Source organism: Schistocerca nitens, chromosome 10 (genome assembly GCF_023898315.1).
Source record: "Schistocerca nitens isolate TAMUIC-IGC-003100 chromosome 10, iqSchNite1.1, whole genome shotgun sequence".
NCBI lineage: Eukaryota > Metazoa > Arthropoda > Insecta > Orthoptera > Acrididae > Schistocerca > Schistocerca nitens.
Window position 1 is genome coordinate 91060276 of NC_064623.1, and position 27821 is coordinate 91088096.

The 27821-nt window shown below is 38.6% G+C and overlaps 1 protein-coding gene and 1 non-coding gene across 2 annotated transcripts in view; both read left to right on the forward strand.

The window, feature by feature from the left end:
- The window catches only part of LOC126210654 (zinc finger protein 271-like), a 58569-nt gene extending 50115 nt beyond the window's left edge, over nucleotides 1-8454 (forward strand). The window contains 1 exon segment of the mRNA XM_049939986.1: nucleotides 6705-8454. Coding sequence (XP_049795943.1) covers nucleotides 6705-7878 — 1174 coding nt within the window. The 3' untranslated portion in view covers nucleotides 7879-8454.
- A 14396-nt stretch (nucleotides 8455-22850) lies between these two features.
- On the forward strand, nucleotides 22851-22924 carry Trnat-agu (transfer RNA threonine (anticodon AGU)). The gene has a single exon. It is a non-coding gene; the product is annotated as a tRNA-Thr (tRNA).
- The last annotated feature ends 4897 nt before the right edge of the window (nucleotides 22925-27821 follow it).

Consider the following 27821-nt stretch of genomic DNA (forward strand, 5'->3'; position numbering starts at 1 on the left):
CCACACCGCATTTTGTAGACAGCTGCGATTTTTAGCTATTGGTATGTGTACTGATATCGCTTTTTGGCTTTTTTTAACTGTTTTCGGTTATTATCTGTTTATATTAACATTGGTGCTTACGTTGCGCTATATAGGTCAGTGATGTTTTCGACATCCCCTTTCGTTAGTTTTTGGAGTTTTTTACTGTTTGTTTTGGTATCGCCATTTAGTGTTTGTATTTCCATCCGTTTTTGACTTATAGTTTTGGTATCAGCCAGTTAACTTGGGATATATAGCTAATCTAATGCTTTCGACACCATGTTTCGATAGTTCTCGCGATTTTCGCTGTGTGTATGCTATGTGTATTGGTATCACATTTTGACTTCCTTAACTGATATACGTTTTTTGCTGTCTGTATTGCTATCTGTCTTTTCAGTTGAGCTGTATCGATATCGCATTTCGTTAATTGCCGTGATTTTTGGCTATTTGTATTGATACCTTTTGTTGGCTTTCTATATTGCTGTTGGGTGTGTGCCATTTAGTATTAGTATCGGTCTCTTAAGGTGAGCTGTAGTGGTCAAGTGATATCTTCGATGCCCGTTATTGTTGGTTCATGCTAATGTTGAGGTTTTTGTGTCTTTTAAACTAACCATTGTGTTGTGTTTCTCAGGTTGAGTCGTTTTATATATTTTACAGTTGTATTTCTCCAGTTGTTATTTTAGTTTCTCCCCATCCAGAACTGCTGATTTCCAATATTTTTCTCGTTAGCGTCAATATTTATTATTAAGAATTTGCAGGATTTTCTGTTTTATGTTTATATTGAGGTATCAAGGGAAGGGGTAACTTCACTGGTCAGCGTTTTGAAATCGTGTTTGTGTAGCATTCTGGAGCTTATAATGACGTCAGTGGCCAAAGACAATGGAGCTATCCGCGACTCTGCTTTATATAGCGAGAGCATGTAAAACTATCTCTGTCGTCATATATTAGGAGTTTCATAACGTTTACGAGTGCTGTGCAAAAAGTAAGTAGAACTATGTCGTCAGTTGTAATTTACCTTTTTGCTTTATACAGATTTTGGCAATTAGCATCCTCATTCAGACTATCATTCCCCTTAATATAGCGTGTTTCACGCCATTGAAGGTATGTTTTTGATAGTTTTCAGAAGTTTACGAGTGTCCCGTATAACTTATTTTGCAGTAAATCGACGGATACGAGTTACAGTTGTGTTCTACAAATTTTGGCAGCAATACCTTAGGAAGATTGTTTCTCATAATTACCCTGTAAATAAACACATTGTTACTGCAATATTTCGCACTGTTATCTCCTTTTTGACCAGCTTGTTCTAAGAAAGTATTCGAAAACAAAGCTCCTATGAAGGAAACTCCTGTGGCATAATATTGTGTTATGTGCACAATGCAGTTGTGATATCAACTTCCAGTTAGTTTGCCATTACAATTGCAGTAAATAATGTGAGCATTTCTTTTCAATTTCCTTTACTGTCGAGTTTGTTACACAAGGCTGTTGGATAGTGTAAACTCGACAAAAAAAAGTCGACATCCAAAGTTCCGAGTATCTTCTACATTTTTATATATACTCCGCTAGACACCAAGCGATGTGTGGCGGAGGGCAGTATTCGCGCCAAAGTCATATTCCCCCCCTCTGTTCCACTCGCAGATCGCGCGAGGGAAAAACGACTCTCTGAACGCCTCAGTACGAGCTCTAATTTCCCTTATCTTTGAATTGTGATCATTGCGCGATTTGAAAGTTTGTCGTAATAATATATGCTCTACATCCTCGGTGAAGATCGGATTTCGGAATTTAGTGAGCAGCCCTACTGTTTAACGCGCCGTCTATCTGCAAGTGTGTGCCACTTCAAACTTTCTATGAGATTTTAACGCTATCGCGATGGCTAAATGTACCAGTCATGAATCTTGCCTCTCGTCTTTGGACCTTCTCAATCTCTTGAACCAGACCCAACTGGTAAGGGTCCCATACAAACGAACAATACTCCAAGGCTGGACGAACTACCGTATTGTAAGCAATTTCCTTTGTTGAAGGACTGCATCGCTTCAGGATTCTAACAATAAACCGTAATCTAGAGTTCGCCTTACCTGTTACTTGTGTGATCTCATTGCTCCATTTGAGATCATTTGGAATAGTCACACCCAGATACTTGACGGATGTTACCGCTTCCAAAGAATGGGCATTTATTTTGTACTTGTACGTTAATGGGGATTTTCGCTTTGTTATACCCAGTAGGTTACACTTACTAATATTGAGAGATAATTACCAATCATTACTTCACACAATTATTTTCTGCAAATCGTCTTTGATTTGTTCACAACTTACGTGTGATACTGCTTTCCTGTAGACTACGGCGTCATCGGCAAACAGTCTAATACCACTTTCAATACCATCAACCAGATCATTTATGCAAATCACAAAAAGCCCATGGGCTCACGTGATGTTATGCTTGCTTCTGTTGAAGTGTCCCCAATTCAGGACGACATACTGGTCTCTGTCTGTTAGAAACATTTCTATCCAACCGCATATGTCAGTGGGCAGACCGTAAGCGCGCACATTTTTGAGCAAGTGGCAGTGCGGAACTGAGTCGAACGCCTGTCGGAAGTCGAGGAATATGACATCAGCCTGGGAGCCGGTATCTAGAGCCGGTTGTATATCATGCACAAAGAGGGCCAGCAGTGTCTTGCATGACTGCTTTTTCCTAAAGCCGAGCTGGTTTCTGCAGATGGTCTTCTCAGAGTCTAAAAAGGTCATTATGTCTTGTACCCTTTTTATAGATTGCTATGACCTGGGCCTTCTTCCAATTCCGTGGAACTTTCATGTCATATTATACCATAAACTACATAATAGGCGCTGCAGCTTTAATACTGTACATAGAGGGATGTTATCGTCCATGTTGCATAGTAGAACCTCATAATTGAGACACAACCAGTGATGTTATTTTAAACTTAAGTACTCCCAAAAGACATTGTAGTTGCAGACTAGTTGTTGTTCTGAGGCAGATGGAAATCGATCTGGTGCTGTTGAACAATTGAAAGTTACCGTGAATCCAAGTACAATCCTATGCACAGTCACGTTACCAACATGTATGAGGTGCTGTCTCCCCCTAAAACTGAAACTGATTCGATGTGATACATTTTACCTTTAGGAAGATCATAGTATCCCACACCAGGACGACAGAAGAGCAAACTTTTAGGGTTCTGTTAATCGTTGGAATCTTGGACACACAACGAAAACTGGCAGTCACTCCTTAGGGAAATGGCAGTAAGTTACAGAATGGGTCAACATATGCAGTTACAGTGTCTGCCTGGAGGCTTCATCCAAGAAGCTATTCCGGCATCTAGTGTTGAATAAGGGTGGAATCATTTTCATATTATGGAAAGAATGGTGTGTGCTGTCTGGAATCCTAGGTCATACCTGCACCATTCCGGTGACTTGAAACAAGGTTGAGGAGACCAGCCTTGCTCATAGATCTTCACTGAAGCACACAATCCTCAGGATTGTATCAAGAACTCATCATCACCTCTTACTCTGAGTGGAGTGAAAGTCTTGAAACAGATACCTTGAAGGTTATGTTACAAGCTAGGCTGTTACTTCCTAGACTTTCGCCATAGGGTCGAGAACTATAGGGTACTCTTAAATGTCTCACAGGGACATTACCCAGGAGTTTGTGGTGCATACAAAGTTTTATTTTAGATTTAGAGACTCTATCCAGTCCACATGGTAGCTTTAGACCCTGAAGTATATGTGTAAATGCCCCTCACAAATGAAACTATTGAAATCCTAATGATCAACTCCTGAAACATTCGGAATAAAGTGCCAGAATTCTAAGCATTCCCAAATATTATGTAATAATGTGTACCGATAGCCAATATTAATGCATCACAATTCGAATCAGTCACTCATGTAAATGTGTGGGTGTAATAATTTGTGGGAATATGAAATGGAAAGATCACACTATCTCATTCATATGTTAAGTTGTGGACAGAATTTGGTTCATTGCTTGAAGTCTGGGGAAAATCCATTTATATCAAAAAGAAAATTTCTAACAAAACACTCAATCGATCCCAACTAGAACATTATTGAAGTGTATGGTACCTATACCAAATGAGACCAAGAGGGGATATTGCACTTGCAGAAGGAAGGGAAGTACGAATGGAGACAGATTTTGTTCAAACCTTAGGAGACTGCGACGAAAATACTGAAAAACTTGTTATTGTGTTTTGTGTGGCGAAGATTGGGGACCAGTCAAGCATCTTCCCAGATGAGCGAGGAAAACCACGTAAAGGCTACACTCAGGCTGACCAGTGTTACAATGTCTATTAAGCTATACAAGCATGTCGAATGTGGGCACTAACTAGTTGTTACCAACTTTCAGGTATTTCAGTTATCAATGGTGAATGAGAAATCCAGAAATTTACAATATCTATCATATGTAAGTCCTGTAGGGACAAGGAAAACATGTTTACACCAAATTTTAACACACATGGAGACATTTAAACTGATATTCGTTTGGTGCTCGATACTGGAATGGAGTGCAAAAAAAACCACCATTTTCTGACACAATATGCACTTCACCATAGGTTGCATAAAATGGGAGTAGATGCAGAGCAGTGTGTTAATGGTGGGCCATGGACCCTAGGCTCAACGTTGTGGAATTTTGTCATGACTGTTAAAAGGTTCCCTAAAATTTACATATACACTTATTGTAATAATGTGTCTGTATTCAGACGACCTAGAAAATGAGCAGCAATCATGAAATAATTGGTAAAAGAAGAGGTATTTCAGTAATTAAGATTTTTGTTACATCTGCAAGAACTTAGTAAATTAGGACTCTGAAGTGTAACTGGAGAGGTCTGACTCCAACCGTGGGAATACCGTCAAGAGTGTAAAGCACATACCATGTGTTCCTCTACATGTAAGCTATAACAAAATAGAGACTTTTCGTGGACGAGAGGAATAAAAAACTTTTTCACTGCTTGCAGATGCAATCCCTCATAACCTCTTCATACTGGTGAGAGTTTGATTTATAGTTATGACTGTGGGATACCAGAAGAAACTGATCACACACTATTTCAATGCTCTATGCACATACAACATATGTCGTTGAGAAACAGTGATTACAAGTTATTAATTTATTTGGCGTAGTTAGAAATATGGAAAACTGAAAGAAAATGGACACATTTCAACTCAGTTTCGAGAAAGAGAAACAGTTAAAGAAAAACATACTATGTTCTGCACTTGGATCACACATAAGCGAACATATTGAAGCCATGTACACTACAAAACAGCATAGTAACAATCGCAATGTGTGGGCTGAGCTGGAAGACTGCCTGTAATGACTGTTTGATTTAGTTTCAATTCTGTTAATTCTTCGATAGTAGTGGATTAGTAGGTACTTTGCTGAAATAATTGATTGTGGTATGGAATTTAGGTGAATTTAGATTTGATAGAAGGAAGTAGTGTCAGAATAAAGTGCACTAGTGAATGATCCGCGTTATACAGCGCTATTTTCCTGTAGGAACCGAAAACTAATAAACATGCTATCTTAAAATTTATTCAGAACTGTCTGTAGTAGTATAATCAGAATTTTAGCTGTACAAGTACTAATTTTATAATTTAGGTATTGAGCCATTCTGTATGAGTAAATGTATCAGTCAGTCAACAATTAAAATTGTAATTAGATTGAAAATGAGGCAAGAAATGTCTAACTTAATTTTCTTGAAACTTATGAAACTTCAGGTGAGACTGATATAGCTGTCAGTGTTCCTCACAGTAACACTAATGCATGTGCAAAATTTCAAACAAATCTCTGATAAATCTTTCTCCGTCCATCCTTCTTGATTTAAAGACTGTTTTCCTGCAAGAACTACACCGCCCTTTCTTAGTCTGTAAAAGTTTTATTAACTGTTGCCCGATTGAGTCGGTATCTCCTGTAGTAGTCTAAGAAAAGTCACTCATTGGTGATTTTTCTACGGTAGGCTGACCATGACAACGGTACCTTAACATGTACAAAGACATTAGTGTGTTTCAACAATGGGGATGTTTGAAGATAAATGCATGAGGTATCCATTTGTCTTTTCTAACCCCACTCAGAGAATTTTGTATATGTGGCAGTGACATTTATTCACGTAGTTTTCTGTGCTGTTACATTTTCAATGACAGTACCAGTTATATATTAAAATCATCTCAGGGTTTTCTACCACATTAATTTAGGTCGTGAACTGGTTTTAAGCTTAACAAGAGCATTTTCAGATCATAACTACTGTTGTCAAAGGGAACACATCATTCCAATATATGTTGCATATGAAAAGTGAAGTGTAATATGTTATTCAATGTTTTTAATAATGAAGTTGTTCTAATGACAACTGAATAAATGGATTAACAAAACAATATCAGTGAATTTTAGAACATCAAAATCAGAGATAAATCGACCAATTTGCAATCTCTTGTTACCACAGAATCATGCTTCATGCGACTTCAAGACATGTAACAGCCTCTTCAGTGCAGAAATGTTCTGTGATATCGAGCTCGTCTGCTCCTCATTTACACCCTAGTATGTAGACTTTGCCAGATTTATTGCATTCATTGAGATGTTGTGGGGTATTTCGGATTCTACCATATGTTAAAATTCTTGTTCATTTCCATAATTGTACTGTTAGACAAAATTTTCTTACACTGTTTTTCCACTTTTTGTGCAGTACTGTCCCCGTTGGCGTGGAGGGCAACAAAGGCACTGGTGCCAGTGGCTGTTTGGTTACCAAAGTTACCCTGCCTGGAGCAGCAGGCAAGGGTGCTATCTGCAAAAAGACGTTCCCACAGCGGCAGCACCCGAAAGATCAAAACCACGGGGACAGTCATGAATTTCCGCATTCCTGTAATGTGTGTCACAAGACATTCACAAGGAGTAACTCTTTAAAGACACACTTCCGCCTGCACACTGGTGAGCGCCCATACAGCTGTGACTTGTGTCACAAGAGATTCAAGAGAAGCAGCATTCTGAAGGATCACATACGTGTTCACACAGGTGACCGTCCCTGCACTTGTGGTGTGTGTGGCAAATCATTCAGTAAGGATAGTGACCTGAGGAGACATATGACTGTGCACACTGGTGAACGACCATACAGATGTAGCATTTGCAAGAAGACGTTTTCACAAAGTAGCACACTAAAGCACCATTCATTGCTGCACACTGGCGAGCGCCCGTTCAGCTGCGACATTTGCAAAAAGACATTCACACAAAGTACTCACCTGAAGCAGCATTCACTGCTGCATGCTAACGATAGTCCCCACAGCTGCGATTTGTGCCACAAGCGATTCACAACCAGCAGCATCCTGAAGGATCACTTACGGGTGCACACAGGCGAGCGTCCCTTCACTTGTAACGTGTGCAGCAAATCATTCAGGAAAGATGGTGACCTGAGAAGGCATATGAGTGTGCACACTGGTAAGCGCCCATACGTCTGTAGCGTTTGCAATAAGACATTTGCACAAAGTAGCACACTCAAGCATCACACATTATTGCACACAGGTGAGCGCCCATACAGCTGTGACGTTTGTAACAAGACGTTCACTCAAAGTAGTACACTGAATCAGCACATGGGGTTGCACACTGGTGAGCGCCCGTACAGCTGTAACATTTGCAAAAAGACTTTCACACTCCGTAGCACTCTGAAGCAACATTTTCGGCTGCACACTGGCGAGCACCCATACAGCTGTGGCATTTGCAGCAAGACATTCACACACAGAAGCTGCCTGAAGAGGCATTCAGAGAAGCACAGTCATTAATGCCCATATAGCTGTAGTGTTTGCCATAAGAGATTCAAGGGCATCAGTGTCCTGAAGGAGCATTTACATATACACACTGGCAACTAATCCTTCAGATGTGGCATGTGTGGCAAGTTATACAGGTGTCGGAAGGATGAGGCACAACACCTGGCATGACTCGCTGATTAACACCAGTAGAACTGTGGCATTCATGACAAGTTATTGACACAAAATGGTACACCTTCAAATAACCATGTATCTGGGGTGTTCATACAGGAAAATCAGCTTATTAGTTGTTGGTGAGTGTTCCACATTGTATGGCAGTGGTCCATGAAACTTTTCAAATCCTAACATTTTGTCCAGTTGTAGTGAATCTTGCCAACCAAAAGTAAGACTCAGTTTAATCAGCAGCACATCTGAAGATGTCAAGTACTGCTGTGGACGAAACATTGGGAATGAGAAAGTTTCACGGACCGCTGCCACACAATCAGGAAGAGGGTTCAGGAACTAAGCTATCTAGTCATTAGAGCTTTCATTGTAAAATCATCATATTGCAGCAACTTGTTTCACAGGACATTTGAGAGTAGCAGTCGCTTTAAAATCTACATAAAATCACCCACATGACATTTTTGCTGTCAGACATAAGTCTGACAAGAAAGAGGTCTTAGGGGATAATATTTCAACACTGTCCTACTGTAATCATGATTGATGTGTCACTTGAATGTATGACAGGGATGTTTGAGGTGTTTCAGTAGATTGCTGAAATAATAAAAATAGCCCTGCATTTTCGTCAAATTTACTTATTGCAGTCATTTACATATGCTTGTCAAATGCGTATGAAAGCTTCTGATTGAATTCAGGCTTGGTGAAATAATCTCATTCTTTTCTATGTCGAAAGAGACAGTTGTATATACTGCTATTTCAGTAACTGGATAATTAAGGCCATTATGATATGTTAAGTTGGAGGAAGCAATATGTATCCAAATCTGTACTGTTATGTGAACTCTAAAATTTCAGATTTATTCAGTGTGTGTCAGTTTACAATTTACTCTGACTTTCCCAACATCCAGATCAAGCTTAAATCGCTCTGGTCAGATATTCTCTAGTGCTTGATGATATTGACAATACACAATCTTTAAGTAAAATAACATGAGATATTTTCAAATACTATCTGGCATTACGGTACTGAGTATATGCAAGGAGATATATCTGTCAGCATTCCTACAAGTAGCCACAGAGTCCTTCCAGAATCTGATGACAACGAGCCACTTTCACTCATCTAATTGTGAGCAATTGTTGATCTGACCACTAGCATATGATTCTAGTAGTGTGACCCAACACAATGATCTTCACATTGTTATCAAATAATTATTGTTAGACATAAATGACAACTTTTCAGGCAGTTGCCCAGTCTGTTGTGCCAAGGTTAGTGAAAGACTGTAGTACTTTAGACTTCTACATAGGAGATACATCATTTTTAATTGATAGTAGCAGCGAAATTTACAAGAAAAGTCAGTGACAACTGCCAGTGTGGTTTTCTTTGTCACAAATGTTGTCTGAGGATCATTTCACCACAATACTGATAGCATGTGGCATTAGATTACATAGACAACAACCTGCATATCAGGCATTACAGAATTTATTATCAATGAAAATCAATAATCCCTTTTACAATATTATGACAAGGAAACTTGCAACTCACCATATAGCGGAGACACTGAGTTGAAGATAGGCATAACAAAACTTTTTGTTGTGCTTATTGCGACTCAGCATCTCAGCTATATGGTGAGTAGCAACTTTCCTTCTCATAATATTGTTAAATTACATTCTGGGTTTTTCATTATTTAATAATCACTTTACATATATATATATATATATATATATATATATATATATATATATATATATATATATATATATATATATGCATGTCAGTCAAGTTTTCTCTCCTAGATGTCATTGACTGTATGCCTCCTTCATCTAAGGTACATTAACACTTCACTGTAGTTTTATTTCTCCTTAAGAAAACCCTTATTGCACTGTGGGATAATCTATGAATGTGTTGAGCTTAGACTCTTCCACCATTAAAAGCAGGTATCTGAGAGAGTGGTATCATGTTTGTAGATGTCAGTCGCTGATTATGTGTGCAGCCACTAACAGTAAGAGAAATTGGTTCCACTGGCTCACAGTGACTCGTTACATGCTTATATTTCCTCACTGGTATAAGGAAACTCCAAATTCAAAATGCCGATCAACAAATTGTGTGACCACAAGTAACATTCTATCATGACACTTCATCCACAAAATTCCCTTATTGCACAATACATTCACAAGGAGAAAACATCATTTGTGGGCTACGAACTAGTGTGATGTTTCACGTAATTGTTCATAACTGAAAAAATCAACTTCCGTTTCGTCTTGCAGCTATGAACATCAGATACTTTGAAGAATCTAACATAGTAAATAAATGTATCATTCACACTGTAATGGATTATTGTATGAAGAAGTCATACTCTGAATTTGCAGAGTACACATTAATCCTACCTGCATGTCTATGGGAACATTTTATCTTTCATGAACTGTACACTTAAAAATTCGGTAACGTTAGCATTTTTTTTTGCGTTACATGGAAGAAATGTCTAAACAAATCCTGTCATTCAAAATCAGCAATTTCCCAAAAAAATGTGCTATGTTTTTCGACAAGGTCCACATTAAGCATTTGCATAGGGCAGACCATTCAACATAAAGTACCATAAATGTTATTGAATGATGTAAAATTATGGACTAATGCAATGATGAAGCATCACAAGTATCACTTATCAATGAAATAAAAATACAAATTTTGTTATTAATATTGTCGATTTATTATATGTCAAACTAATAATTCATTTTATAATAGTGTAACATCCATTTTATAAAGAAATTTTGTTTTAAGTAAGAGAAATAATTTCTTCCTTAAGTGGCAAAGATGAACCAAAAGCCAGTAATCATGAGTATAATTTATGTATCACAGCTCACTGAAGCGCTATCTCGTTAGTTATACACTTTAGGAATAGATATACCTGTGCATAAATTACAACACAATGTTCTTCTGGATCAGATCAAGAAAGTAATAGAGACATATGTATAACCATGGCAACAACCTGTCACAGAATGGCCATAGTTGACCTCACATCTTAGTATGTCCACCGGTTTCGTATATCTCTACTTCATACACTCCTGGAAATTGAAATAAGAACACCGTGAATTCATTGTCCCAGGAAGGGGGAACTTTATTGACACATTCCTGGGGTCAGATACATCACATGATCACACTGACAGAACCACAGGCACATAGACACAGGCAACAGAGCATGCACAATGTCGGCACTAGTACAGTGTATATCCACCTTTCGCAGCAATGCAGGCTGCTATTCTCCCATGGAGACGATCGTAGAGATGCTGGATGTAGTCCTGTGGAATGGCTTGCCATGCCATTTCCACCTGGCGCCTCAGTTGGACCAGCGTTCGTGCTGGACGTGCAGACCGCGTGAGACGACGCTTCATCCAGTCCCAAACATGCTCAATGGGGGACAGATCCGGAGATCTTGCTGGCCAGGGTAGTTGACTTACACCTTCTAGAGCACGTTGGGTGGCACGGGATACATGTGGACGTGCATTGTCCTGTTGGAACAGCAAGTTCCCTTGCCGGTCTAGGAATGGTAGAACGATGGGTTCGATGACGGTTTGGATGTACCGTGCACTATTCAGTGTCCCCTCGACGATCACCAATGGTGTACGGCCAGTGTAGGAGATCGCTCCCCACACCATGATGCCGGGTGTTGGCCCTGTGTGCCTCGGTCGTATGCAGTCCTGATTGTGGCGCTCACCTGCACGGCGCCAAACACGCATACGACCATCATTGGCACCAAGGCAGAAGCGACTCTCATCGCTGAAGACGACACGTCTCCATTCGTCCCTCCATTCACGCCTGTCGCGACACCACTGGAGGCGGGCTGCACGATGTTGGGGCGTGAGCGGAAGACGGCCTAACGGTGTGCGGGACCGTAGCCCAGCTTCATGGAGACGGTTGCGAATGGTCCTCGCCGATACCCCAGGAGCAACAGTGTCCCTAATTTGTTGGGAAGTGGCGGTGCGATCCCCTATTGCACTGCGTAGGATCCTACGGTCTTGGCGTGCGTCCGTGCGTCGCTGCGGTCCGGTCCCAGGTCGACGGGCACGTGCACCTTCCGCCGACCACTGGCGACAACATCGATGTACTGTGGAGACCTCACGCCCCACGTGTTGGGCAATTCGGTGGTACGTCCACCCGGCCTCCCGCATGCCCACTATACGCCCTCGCTCAAATTCCGTCAACTGCACATACGGTTCACGTCCACGCTGTCGCTGCATGCTACCAGTGTTAAAGACTGCGATGGAGCTCCGTATGCCACGGCAAACTGGCTGACACTGACGGCGGCGGTGCACAAATGCTGCGCAGCTAGTGCCATTCGACGGCCAACACCGTGGTTCCTGGTGTGTCCGCTGTGCCGTGCGTGTGATCATTGCTTGTACAGCCCTCTCGCAGTGTCCGGAGCAAGTATGGTGGGTCTGACACACCGGTGTCAATGTGTTCTTTTTTCCATTTCCAGGAGTGTATGTCAATTGAAGACGATGCTTCTGACTGGTAACATAAGAATCATGCTTTACTTTCGTCTTCTGCATTGTTTCTGTGTGCAATATGTTAATTTCATGTTACAGAATATCCTATATACGTTGAAAAAGTGCACAGTAAAATTATTAGACTGGTACCATCCTGCTAAGTAACCCAATACTACACATTAGGTTCTGTGTGTGAATGTATCCAGAATTGAGGAGGCTCATATATGACAAACTTGATCCGACAATATCGCTTTCGACCATATTGAATTTTCAGTAACTGAATTATTTTGATTGAGGTAGAATTTCACAGCTCATATTGGTAAGATAGTTGAAGAGCAATATTAATTTCTAACAAACAGGCATGTTCATTTATATCAGTGATAAAAGAATATGCATTTCCTTGTTTCAGTAGTCGTATTATCTGTATGTGTTGTCTCATAGACTCAACTTTGTGAAGCTTGCTAATGCAGCTAGGGTGGTGTAGAAAGCACCAATCTGACAAATCGTGAATTTCTGATCAGCTGCTTTTGATGCACATTTTCTGCGATGGAAATGGGCCCTAAAGACCTATCAATTAAGAAGTAAGATTACAAATATGTCACTTGATTTCGTGGTTTTAAATGACTGTTTTTGTACTAAGTCAGCAAATGTCACAAAATATTGGAATAAGGATTGTGAGTTTAGATTAGTGCCAAGATCTTCGTCTAATGGTCAATGTTTTCCATAGAATATTTTATCTGTTAGCTAATGTTAAGGAAATATTGGGAAAACACTAACAGTGTGGGAGTGGTACTTTCTCATTGGTCTTTAACCATATGTTTGGCAGATAATGAAATGGTTGATTGTGGCAGTGTGTATGGGAATCAGAAGGATCTCCAGGTCATGAGGTATTTGAGATCTCTAAGTAAATATAATTTATCTTAGTTGGGAAACAATCATTGTAAACCGGATATTTGTTTGGTATGCTTAGAAAATTAAGAAAGTAGACAGTACTAGTAGTATAAACAGCATAGATTTAAAAACTGCTAAAATTGGCTATATTGCGCACTTAAACTTGGTGGACAACGGAGTGGCCATATGTATAGCAAAAAATATACTGACAATTCTGTATTGAAGATTGGAACAAAAATCTTGCCATGATCGTTCTTCGATTGTGAAGTGGTCTGGAGCCACAGGGGTGTAAGAAGACACGGTGCAGTGCCAGACAAACAGCTTAAAGTACCGAAATATCTTTATAATGGCTATCCATCATGGTTCAGCACAGACAACAGCAGCATGTCTGAGGCCTCCAGTGGCTTCCTGTGTCAATGTGTGTCATCCAGAAATCCTGACAGAGCAGGGCATCAGCTGAGCAGCAGTGTGGGCTACATCTGCCCCTGTCAGCGATCATTTTGGCCCGTGCAGCCCTTATTGCCACGAGTATGTTGGAGCAACTCACACATTCAGTGCTTTTCCGCAAGCATAATGGCCGTGCTATCCTGCAAGCATAATGGCCATGACCCCACTGCCCTGTGATGATGGCCAGCAAGTTGCTTCTCAGAGCTGGCGCTGGCCTGAAGTCGGGGTGGCTCTGGCTTCTGTGGTTTCAGGGTGGACTGCCCTGTCACAGAGTCGAATTGTGAACCACAAGTAGCATTCTGGACAGTGCCCATGCGTCACAGCTCTGTGCTTCCAGAGCTGTGATACTAACACATGTCACTGTAGTACAACATAACTAGGTATTTATATGCTTTCGGGCTGAGCTTGCTTGGATTTTGCTCTGCCTTGTAACATATATACTTAACACTTCCACAGTGTCTCTGGTGCTTGCCTGCAGCTGGCGCAGCTGCGGTCTACTTCCATTAGAATGTGTTTCGTACCAAGTATGGCCAGTGGGCTAAGTTGCCCTCCTCTTTAACAAGATCTGGTCCCTTGGGTCGCCTTAGCCTAGATTATCCTTATGAAAAACTAGAGTGATGTATATAAACAAGGGCTAAGTTGAGTCGAGTAAGTATTGGTGTTATACATGGTATAATTTCTTCCTCTTTGGTACTAGTTCTCCTTGGCCTGGTCAACATGCTGCATCAGCGCCTCCACAGAGACTCGCCCTCCTGTCCTTTAATGAGCCTGTCTAACGACTGAGGTTACTTGGGTACTAAATGTGGTACAACATAGTCCAGTTGATGTCTGTTATCCCTCCATAGATACAATTGAGGCTGTGAAATACTCAGCAGGGTTATTCCTGAAACTGTGGCAGGTAGACGGAAAGGTGACTCCACTGTGTCACACAATGTCCCATTTATTAATAATCCACTCCTGTGTAGCTAAAACCTTTTTGCTGCCATGTGCTTCCCCTGTTAGAAACAACTGACTGCTACAAGTACTTTATAGAAGGTAGGCTTCAACCAATGTGCTGCCTGCTGAAACTGTAATTCAGGCATAACCACTTCTTTTGTGCAATATTTTTCTGTTTTCTGACCCTGCAGTAACTTCACTGCACATGAGATGTTACCTTCCCCCACTACCCCGTTAAGACAGACTGTGACCTCGCCTCTGTAGCACTTCTGCAATGCCACATCTTCCTATCCACGTGCCTCCTTTTGTCCTCTGCAGTTGACAAAGAGTGCTGCACTTTTACACCGAAATACTTCTTCAGTACTGTCGCTTAGCAAGATGTATGTGGACTATGTAGCATTGGATCCATCACTGTTTCCCTGCTACTGAAAAGGAAACTGAAATGTAGACCTTTTCTCCATCGATCCTTGCTTCTTCTGTGGTGACAATTAGGAGCATGGCTATCGTGTGTACTATCTTGCCTCCTGACATACCTAACCTCAAGACAGGGATACCCATTACCCCTTTCTTTCCTTTAAAGTGCCGTGCTGCCCCACGACAGTTCATCTCGCCTATGCTATACATTATGCTATACTTATACCCAACAAACACAAAACGTAAATCTACTTTTATCTCCTAGACCTTAACCTTAGGGACTTCTTCTCAGTTGTTTGTCCAAATCTTCTCTAACTGTTCTAAATAATTTGCAGGTCACATTGACAGCTAAAAAGTTTCAGGTATAATGGTTACAAAGGTGACTAGCAGAGGACAAAAATTAAGGCCATTTTAAATTAATTCTAGCAATCGAGACTTTAATGTATGACAATTAAATATTTTTTACACATACACCATTTTACAACAATTCCTGTAGCATAGTTCTTATAATTTTTGAATTATGGGTATTTTACCAACAACTTGTTAATTCAAAAAATTCGAATTGTCTGTTAATTTTTCCTAATACCAGGCACAACTGATTCTAAAAAAATTAATGCTTTCACGTATTTCACAGTAATGACCAGTTATTTTAGACAGGTTGAGGGTGGATGCCATTGTTCAGGCGTAGTTTATCAAATTCGTAAAACATGATGCCAGAAAATGCTAACGCACAAATGACTAAAGTTTAAGAATACCGTTCCGGAGATAAATCTGAAATGACAAACAGCTATCGTATATTAAATTGCCCAACAGTTTCCTAAAAAATGTTTTCCATCGCCGAAAAAACTATTTATGGAGAGCTTCAATCACATTCGTAGCCAAATCGTATCAACAGTCTTTTCGTTGTTCTTCACAAAGACAGAGGTGTCGTTATGTCCAGGTAAAACTTCCAACAAAATGTGAATTATTTTGTGTAACTGATACCAAATATTTCAAATGAAATATTTTTCCCGATTCTGATACGTCCTTTACAAGGTTTTGCTATCAAACATTCCTTTCTTTTTATTTATTTTACTGGCAATCAATAGCGTGCCTTAATTCATGTGAATCTAAAAGTTGTCATTAGAGTGAATCACAGGACACGAAATATCATGTGTTCTTTTCTTGAAGTTACAATGCTCTCCCATACTACTTGAGTACTCAATGTTAAAAGAGATTGTCTCAGTGGCAAACAATAATTATATACCAGATATGTATTTACATATTTTAGTGGCTGGGCAGCTGTTTGTGAGAAGTGGTAAATCTGGGTTTGAACCCTGGCCCACCAGAATTTTTCAATGTCCGCCATCACGTTACCATAATGACCTGTGTGGTTGGAGGTCACGAAGTTCCATCCATCTCTTTCCTTTCTTCCTCATTCTCTGTTTCATATAAACATTTATTTGGTATAAGTACATATAAAGGAAATGGAAATTCTTGAAGGTTAACAACACAAGTTAAAAAACTGCACAAACCTGGTATGCTGTACACTTGTATCATATATCAGTGAATTAGCAGTTAGGCTACACATCCTGTAAAATAGCATAGTGCAATCCTGAAGTGAAGACAGAAAACACAGAAGAAATCCTTCAGTGACGATTGGAGTTAGAAGGTTGCTTGTAATCACACATTGAATTCAATTTAATTTAGCCATCTTTTCTATCAAGAAGTCCCAGCAGTGGGTGTTGGTTGTGGTATATTATTATCAGTGTAAATTACTTTTAAATCGTCTTTTTTGTTTCGCAGAACGAGGAGCGCTGTAATTTTGTAGAAATCTGCCTTTTTCTCCGCTTAGATCATAAATGAGGTGAACATGAAAAGTCTTTGCAAGTGTACTTTATCATATATCAGAAAGGTTTGTTCAGCTTTTATTTCTTGGCATCCAACTCATTACTCTGTTATATTGCACTTCACATGTATTTGACACTAAGAAGAGTTGGAAATTCTCAAAATTCTTGACAAAGAGTTTATGTTTGTCAAATTTACCAATGAAATCATACATCATTTGTCCATCGGCACATTGCCCACTGGTAAACATTGTGCATTGTTAATGATAATGCCAATTTCTCTTTAATATTACTCATTGTTACTGTAAAGTCAATGTTGAATGACCAGGCTATAAAAGAAAATGTACAAATACTTTCACTGTTTCATGTCTGAGGGTGAAAAACTTAATAAAGTTTCTTTTCTTGTGTGATAGTTGTAAGACTTTTATTGCACACATAAAGCGATAAACAGGGGTTCTAAAATATTAAAGAAATTACTTTAACATTACCACTCCACTCGCACCTTCTATAAGATTCTGCATGGGTCGTTATATTTTTTCAACATGTAACCTAAACAAATGACCTAAAGACATGGCCTACAAATGAAACTGCGCATTTAGGAACAGAATCAGAGATCGAAAACAGAAATGCCAATCAAAATTTCTGTCAGATATTGAGCAAGCGAGAAAAGGAATAACATTAATATGTAAAAAGCTTAGCGACTATTCACCTCACAAGCTTTCGTTTGTCGCCATAAGGAGAAAATAACAATTAATAAACCAATGCTAAAGTGATAACTGAGTTGTTAATCATCTCAAGTGAAAGACTTCCTGTGATAGTGATCCATGAGTTTCGCTGCTTTGAGGAGGCTGATGTGGCGCCTCAGAACCTATGTTTGGCATGCTTATGCAGACGGTGCAACTTAGTCAAGTGCAAAATCCGTGTACTTCGCACATTTATTGATAATCTAGTCAGATATTCAGTTTTTTTTTGCCAATAAGCGAGGTAGGTGAACTTGAGCCTTTGATACTGCCCGTATGCTTTGAACCGTGACGTAGTGGTGACTGATGTCATTCGTCAGTCAGAGATAATGCAGTATCTCTGCTTGTCGTAGCAGTGAGCCTGAGTAGTTATTACAATTTACATAAACTAGGAAATATTTAAGATACATATTCTTTCCAAATATACAATTTTTGCCTGACATGCTACTTGCCTTGAATGATTGAGGCACAGTTTGCGTGTAATAATTATGTTAACATACCAATCACTTGTTTTATTTCCATGCCATGTTTCGTTGAATTTCGCTACTTTTAGTCATTGTGCTAATATCACTTTTTGACTTCTTGTACTGCTATCGATTTTTGACTTTGTATTGGTTTTTCGTAATTTTTGTGTTTTAGTATCGCCTGTTGTGTTATGTTTAGCTCTCCGTTTTTAGCATATTGTAGAAGTATCGGCGTTCTAACTAGGGCTACGCAGCTCAATCGATGTTTTTGATACCGCATATCATTATTTATCGCTATTTTTCGGTATTTCTATCGCCCTTTGACTTTCTGTACTGATTTGCGTTTTTAGCTTCTCCATTGCTGAACTGTATAGATCAAATCATAATTTCTACATCAAATATTTCTTTAGTGGCACTGACTTTGGATATCTAATTGGTAACTTTTGTGTCTCTTCATTCTGCTCCTGCATTGTGGCTCTTTGTATTAGTATCAGTTTTTTTCGATACCTGTTAATTTTGTCTTTTAACCGTCTTTGAAACCAAACATTGCGTCACACATCCTTACTTGTTTCTTTTCGTATATTTTGTAGTTGTGATTCTCCAGTTCCTGTTATAGTTTGCTCATGGCCAGATCCCCGATTTCCTGTGTTTGTCCAATGAGCTTCAATATTTATTATTAACAGTCTGCAGCTGTTTGAAGTTTATATTTCGGTGCCATGGGAATGGGTAACGTCAATGGTCGCCGTTTTAAAACACGTTTGTGTAAAATTTATGTACTTGTTACATCATTAGCCAAAGTCGGGAATAGAGCAACGTCCGATTTCACCCATCTGCTTTGACCCATGGTATCATAATTTGCGTAAAGAGCATAGTTTACCTGAGTTAATGAGACAAACATGGACAATATTTAATAACAGGCCGGTTACATACTTCAAGATGGCGACCACAAGATGGACCATTATGGTCGAAAAGAAACGTAAAAAAACATGCAAAATATTTCAGTCAGCTAATGAAATTAAGTTAACGGGACAACGTTGGGAATTAGTGCGTTTTTGGTGAGTACAAACTAAAATAAGGTAATAAAGATAAGATCATTCAAAGCAATCAAACAAATTGGAAAATCACGCACATGAATTCGTATGGAATAAACTAAACTAAAAATGGACATAAAACACTTAAGTGGAATCGAAAAATGCGGTTACCTGTAGAGGTGAAGGACTCGGGGTACTTTTTCAACTCTATATTTTGTGAAAATCAGAATGTCTTTCACCAACTGTTCGTCCTGTATGTATTTTACAATTTTGTTCTTTATCACAGTTAGTGCAGATTACTTTCAAAATAATTTTCAAGTATTTGAACAGTTTTTGGATCCACTAATGCTTATACAATAACAACAATTAAGTACTGATTATCTGAAATGCTTCTTCAGATTCAATACTGTTTAATTCAGTACTGGTCATTTGACAAAGACCAGATTTTTACCACATATGCATGTCATATGGCTGACATATTAGACCTCATTAATTCTACATATTAAGTATATTTACTAGAATACAAGTTATGGTATCTTATATTTTAATTTTTAGAACATTTTTCCTATTTCAGAATTTCATTTCTCTATTCTATAGTTGAATCTGCTATAAAGTTTAGGTCTGCTAGATGAGTATGAATAATTCAACTTCACAAAAAAAATTGTGAAATGCTTTGTAAACTTTAGGACATATGTGTACCTATAATCTCAAAAGTAAAACTTGCAGGGAATTGTAAATTAAGATCTGTGTTAGACTAAAATGTGATCAGTGCCTGAAGCATAGTCTTCATCCTGCTTCAAACCTCCTCTTAGCATTCTTTTAATACTTATTAATTCATTCTGAAAGTGTATAATTACACTTGTATTTATGTCCACATACTTCAATTCATTATATTTATGTCCATATACTTCAGCAAATATAGCTATTAAATTCTTTTTGTAAGATAAAGCTGCTAGGGAGATAAACATATTTTAAATAAATTAATATGTAGTTGCTCATAATAAATTATATCCGCCTACCAATAGAATTCTACGATTAATTCATCATTAGAGGCAAAATTTTGCGGCCATTGTGATATAATTTCAAAATCAGTTATTAATTATTGAAGCATCTTCTTTGATAAAGGAACTAACGAAATGTAAACAATGTGATGGTGCAGATTGCCTGAGCACAGGATGATGGGAGTGGAAGCTTGTAATCCACTTGTAGCAGATTGGCTGGTGAGTCAAGCCACACCTCCTTCCTCCAAAGCAGCCAGCTTGCAACTTATGAAAGGAATGAGCGTGTTATAGGTTCTTGCTTCGTAGAAGTAACACGAAAGTTGATGGCTGTTTGCTACCAGGACAAGATACTGCATCGTCACTCGCATCTGCAAATAATATCAACAGTCACACTGCACATGGTTCACCATTATATTCACAAAAGTGACTTTTGTTATGGCACATGATGCTGTTATGTAACTAATATTGGTAGTGATTGTAAACATTCTTGAGCAGTATGAAGTCAACTGAATTCCATTGATGGCAAAGGGGCCAAGTGAAACTGCGTGATCAGTACCAAGGACATAGGATCTACAATAAACAGCTTCAGTGTTAACTCAGAGATTTGATACTCCCAGAAGAACAGATAGATAGTTTTTCTCAGTACTATGGACTGCTTTGTTTGTAAATTAGTTACCTATTAATTTTGTTTTGTCGAATTTCTAGATGTGTAACAGTGTTAGTACTTATTGCACAACAATGAACATCTCGAATCATGAAATTTTTTATGAAACGGTACACATTGTGGCCTCACTACAAGTAATGTATATCTAACACTCAATTCTCGAGAGGTTGACAAGGGGGATGACATAGCAAATGTTAAGACCTTCTCTTTTACGGTCGCTCCCAACAGCTACTGTGTAGAGTGTCAACTTAGTTTTGACACATAAGTACATACTTTCCACTATGAACTCATGATGTCACACAGCTGATGTGGGTCAAAGAAGATGGCTGAAATCAGACTGTGCACATGACCCCAAAAGTGAAGGGTTCAACACCCAGGGTACTGAGTATTTTCATGAAATTTCATGCGACGTTATACCATAAACAACCTTTTGAGTGCTGTAGCTTTAATAGCGTAATAGAAACTGTAGATGTAATCAGTGAGGTTAATTTAAAGTTAGGTCCTCAAAAAAAAAAAAAAAAAGACATTGCAGATTAGTTGCTGTTTTTAAGAATATGGAAATCTATCTGATTTCTGTCAAACTACTGGAATGTACTGCAACTGGGTTTGTGGGCTGAACTAGTGTGGTATCGAAGGTCTGTTAGTAAAGTCCGTTCACTTGGAATCTGTTTTCTCTGTATCCAGTCCCCTTACTAATGTGTTTGAAGTGCTGTCTCCCACTGAAACTGAAACTAATCCCATATGCCACATTCCTCCTCTTGGGCTTCCACTCCAGGGCGACATAGGAACAAAATGTTAGGTGTCTGTTAATCGTTGGCAAATCGAACAAGCAGTTTGTAATGGCATTGGGAGCAAGATACAGGGTGGATCAACACATACAGTTAATGTGGTGTAACATACATGATATGGGCTGGCGTGAGGAAACTAAAATTTGGGCTCTCTAAAATAAAATGTATAAGCTATCAGTAACCAATATAAGTTTAATTGAATCGATGAGTTGGGGTAATGTTAATTTATTTTTCAAATAAAGTTCACAGAAGGTAAATGATCTTTATATTTATATGCATCATTTGATATGACAGGGGATCATGTCCCATCAACAGATTTGCTACTCAGAAGGGCATTGAGTTAGAGAACGAACCATGTTCCCATAAACAAGTGTATAGTGTGGATATGTTCCAATAATAAAGAAGAAACTAGACAGTGTGAAGAAAATTCTGCAATACATACTTGATGAACAGAAACCATTTTATAACATATCTGCCAGCAGTCATCAAAGGATGGACAAGATAAAGATGAAACATAGCCACTATTGTGTGCTTTGCTATATCTTGTTTGTGGTTGTATTTTGGATACATTATGAATAAATATGTGCACTGTAATGATATGAATAATATAAACTTGCATAACACAATCATTCATCTGCAAACATAACGCTAGTCGCCTCAGTCACATCATGAGGTTCAAAAAGGGGTAATCTCCAGTTCATTCAGATTCGATTACTGACCACAGTCTATGGTTAAAATACGTTGTAATAGTGTAAATTGTTTCATCCTGGAGCCAATTGTTACTTGACAACTCGACAACACAATGTTTAAACCCAGTTTATAGTAAAACAGTTACGTGTGTCTCATGAAAAATCTATTTTCAGGTACATGACCCACTTTCCAACTCAGTGATTTAGTTACAGCAGGTAGAAGTAGAAATTTACATTATAGTGATTGACAATTCAATGTGAGTAAACATAGACATACACTTCCATCTGGTGTTTGATGTACTTGTACTTATAAAACCTCACTGCACCCACCTTGGTCTATAGTGAAACTGAACCATGTAGTGTAGCTTCTGTGACGCTAAGGTACTGATGATTTCACTGGTTTCAATTGCACCAGCTCGGTCACTTCCGGTATTTAGGATACAGAGTTCAATACGTCTGTCTTGTACAATTATGTTCAACTTCCTGTGGGAATCTCAAAGTAGCAAGCATGGGGGACATGGACAGGGAGTGTGGATAAGTGGCGCTGTGTCCAGATGGTGCAGTGGTTAACGCAACTGGCTAGTAAGCAGGAGACCCTGGGTTCAAATCCCAGTCTGGCACACATTTTCACTGCCGCCACTGATTCCACATAAAGTACTGGTACAGATGACAAAAATAGTTCATTCCCTTTACATTCTTTTACCCTCCTCCACCTTCAATTTGCATAATATATTCATTATATGTTTGATCATTCAGTCATAAAAACAGTGATAGCAATAGTTACAGGTACCAAAGCTGTGCATAAATTTGCAAAGTTAGCAGCTACAACTGAATTCAATTTTAGTAATACTTGTGTGAAGTCAACCACAGGGCTTAATGAGGCTATTTCTTTCTTCAGGGCGTTTTTTAAACCTAGCACGTGGTCTGGAAACATTCTGGATAAATTGGTCTCATACTCGTTTAGAAGAATTATTGATGAAACGTGAATCTCTTCGTCGGTTGCAGAATTTACAAATATTGGAAAATAATTTCGAAGAAATTGTCAATATTGTACATACCCTCAAATCAGGTTTTAACTGGGCTAAAGTAACGTCCAGACTGCCTTCTAAAACCAATGGTTATGAAACGCATATTTCGATCCACTACCTACTTGTCCTGACACAATTAAACAGAATGTTTTTTATCTTTTTGAGGTACCGTGAAATGCTCCATTTCTTTGCCAAAGATGTAGCTGATGACATTGCTTCTTCGAACTCTCTTTGGTAGCAAGATAAATTATCAGCTGCATTCTGAACAAAAGAATACTCTGTTTCAATCTCTACATTTTCTGAGTGCATAATTTGGTTTTCTAAATTAGTACATTCTAGAATCTTTGATAGCAGGACTATCTAACGAATGAATTCAAGTTTCTCTAATTTGTTTTTCGAAACAGTCCTCACTTCTTATTTTTTTGTGCACCACTTAGATGTTTGTACTTCAGTACAAATAGTTTCATAAAAACGAAAAAATGTTAAAGTTCATGGCAGATTAAGACTGTATGGCAGAAAAATTTTCGACTCAGGACTTACACCTTTTGTGGGCAGGTGCTCTTGGCTGTAAAGTGCAAAGATCCTGAGTTCGAATCAGTGCCCAGCACACATCAGGAAGTTTCATATCAATGTGCACTCCACTGCAGAGTGGAAATTCCATTCTGTTCAAATAAAGTACGAAAAGTTTCAGGTTACAACATCTGTGAACCTCCTGTGGAGACAGCTCACCTGACACTGAGTTGGCTGTTGATTGTTTGTTACTACTCCACAACCTCTGTTGGATAATTGACATTGTTGTCGAATAAAGGTGTGTCATAAGTTATTTTTTTAGAAGAAAGTGCATAATAGAACTTAAGGTACCCTACACATTAAGAAAGAATAGTTTTATGCCTAAATGTGATACTCTGGTACACATTTTCATTGATATCATTGTTTTGCAGTAGCTAATATGTGCTGCTCTTTTGTGATGATCGAGCAACATGCCGTGAACTGAGTTTTACAAGAGCTGCACTATATTCAACTCAGCATTGACCAATTCCATTAAACAGTTTCGCTGGAGACCATTATTTGATTCCGGCCGTGGTGGTCTAGCGGTTCTAGGCGCTCAGTCAGGAACCGCGCGACTGCTACGGTCGCAGGTTCGAATCCTGCCTCGGGCATGGATGTGTGTGATGTCCTTAGGTTAGTTAGGTTTAAGTAGTTCTAAGTTCTAGGGGACTTATGACCACAGATGTTGAGTCCCATAGTGCTCAGAGCCATTTGAACCATTATTTGATTTGGCTACTTATTTTATACATATTTCTACATTTGTATTTGTATACATTTGACTTTATGTTTTCATTCTGAACATTAATAATACTAGAAAATAGTTATTTCCTTTTATGTGGGTCCCTGAAGTAATGGTCCAGTTGGCATTGCAGGCAGAAATGTTACGCTATGTCATCCAAAATCGTACTTCAACCACTCCAGTGACTTAAAGGCAAGGTTGAGGAGACTAGCCTTGCACACAGAACTAAATAAAAGCACACACTCTCCAGCATTATACCCAGAACTGATCGTCACCTGTGATTCTGAGTGGAATGGAAGGCCTGAAACAGTGACTTTGTAGGTTGTGTGACAAGCTAGGCTGTAACTTTCTCGACTTTCGCCATAAAATTCGGAATTGTGAGGTACTCCTAACTGTCTCATGGAATCACTACCCAGATGTGCGCAGTCCACACAACGTTTCATTTTAGATTAGGAGACTCTCTATCCAATCCAGATAATGATAGCTTTAGGCCCAGAAGCATTCATGTAGAATACTACTGAAAAAAATGAAACTGTTTAAATGCTAGTGATCAATTGCCTAAGCATACGAAGAAATCCTGAATATCATTAACCCAAAACTGACAGCAGGGAAAAATCTGTGTGTATCTGAAGACAGGCTAGAGAGAATTGGTGTTACTGTATTTGTTTCAGTAGAAAAGAAACTGAAATCCACCAGTTAGCACTGGAAAGTGTAACTGAGATAGTGTGGGTAAGATTCAGTATCGAAAGTGGATATAAAGCTACAGGACGGTCTCTCTATCACTTTGAAGAATCACGGCAGTATGTAACTGAAAAATTTAGAGTAGCCGCTGACTCGCTACCCCATTCATAATGTTATCAATATAGGAGACTTTGATAATCTATAATGACAGGCGTGGCAAGATGTAAGAATTTTTAGTAATCTCATAAAATGGTGTTATTTCATTCCAGTTCACATAGAGCGCTCGCTATTCCCCTTTCTGATAAGGCATTGGAGAACGAATTATTAACACTTGAAGTGATTGCCGAAAATAATGGGCATAAACCAGACTTTGTAAAATAACTCTGTAACAAGAGAGTAAATAACAAGAGAAGCATGACTTCATCTACACAAGGTGCCACAGCAGATGATAACCATGTGAACGTAATCTCCATTCGTTTTACAGGTAAAGCTTCATAGAGCATAGGGCGAATTCTAAAGAACCATGGTTATAAGGCAACATATTCTACCAATAACAGCCTTAAGAAATATTTAATTTATTCTTTAAAAATAGCTAAGGACAAACTGATTCTCTCTGGGGTATATAAAATCACATGCGGTGAGTGCCCTAGCTTTTACATCAGCCAAACGGGGAGGGCGTTGGCAGCAAGATATAAAGAGCATATGCCAACGAGAAGTGGTGATAGCAGATGGGGTTCGACTTTCGCCAAGCACCTGGTCCAAGTGGCCCATGCACCCAATCCTCCAACCAATACTGAGCTGTTGCACTGTGAGGTAAAAAACAAGGCTAGATATTCTAGAGGAGATGTAGTGTTTTAAACACTTGCTATCTGATGAAGAAAACCTTCTGAACGATCAGCTGCTGCTGATAAATAAAATGTTTTTCGAAGGTTTCCAATCTTTGTTACGTTTGGTTTAATTTATCCCTGTTACATCAACCACTATACTTCTCTCCTGGTTGCCACATACCATGTTCAGAAATCAAGCCTCGCCTTTCCCTTTAAACTTAAGTTTGGCCCACTACCCTTTCACGACAGTTTGGACGCCATTATAGTTGAATTTAACAATTATGCAACACAGTAAGTAAGACTTAGCTGCTTTAAATACTTCCCCTTTTATGACACGATGATGTTACACACCTATCGTGTTACTTACAATGTTACCCGTGGAAGAATATTCCCATCAAAGGTATATTGTAGATTATATGTTAGTACACTTCACCTACATTGGTTTATAGCACATAAGTGTAATGACAGAGATGTTGTACCCTCTGCCACACTTTAATTAATATGCATGACCTATGTCGGTCAATAGCATAGATGAACTTAACATTGTAGAATATAGGTTATTACACTTGACCTATGTCGGTTAATAGCACATAAGCGCGATGACAGAGATGTTGTACCCTGCGCCACACACTAATTAATATGCATGACCTATGTTGGTCATTAGCACATAACTCTGATGACAGAGATGTTGTACCCTCTGCCACACTTTAATTAATATGTATGACCTATGTCAGTCAATAGCATAGATGAACGTAACATTGTAGATTATAGGTTAGTACACTTGACCTATGTCGGTCAATAGCACATAAACATGATGACGGAGACGTTGTACCCTCTGCCACACTTTAATTAATACGCTTGACCTATAGCAGTCAATACTAGTCAAGTGTGATGATAGGGGCGTTGTACACCCAGTTATACCATAACTATATTATTGATAATGATTAAGGTTTCAAATAAGTGAGACAAGTAAGTTGCTCGCTCTTAGGCATGTTCGGTGGGGATACATTGCATGAGGACCATATGTGCTTAAAGTCGTAAAGGTTATCCTTAAACTTTATACACCCAACCAAGTAAATAACCTACCATTTAATACAATTTGCGTATAGTTAATACACAAAGAGACTTCATTTACATAATGCTTAGTTTGCTTATAATTACGGTTATCAGAAACTACTTATCACATGTAGTTCAGAAATACATTAGTAAGTGATATTTCCCAGCCCAGCCCCACATTTCATCATAATCAGTTAAAATATATGATGGGGTGGTCGCAATTAACACCTACAACTAAGTCCCATGAACCAAATCGATTGAAAAATCATTTAAAAAATAAATTTAAATAAAAATGACAATGGCTGAAAATACAAAAAATTATAAATCTTTCGCTAAATAAGAAAATGTTTCAAATACAGGTAGCCATAATTTTTAACTCAATAAATAATCTCGTACAGGAGACACAATCAAAAAAAATATAAATCTAATGATATGTGTTAAATATAAACACGAAAAATATGAATTCTAAAACTAAATACCTAATAAAAAGTTTTTCTAAATACGTAAACTTAAACAAAATTAACTTGTTTGTTCTTCATTTTTAAAAACACAATGAATTTTTTTATTGTATAAATTAGCTCCCTAAATCTACTGTTGAAATATTCACAACTTATGTAAAAAATATAAACTCTTTTTACT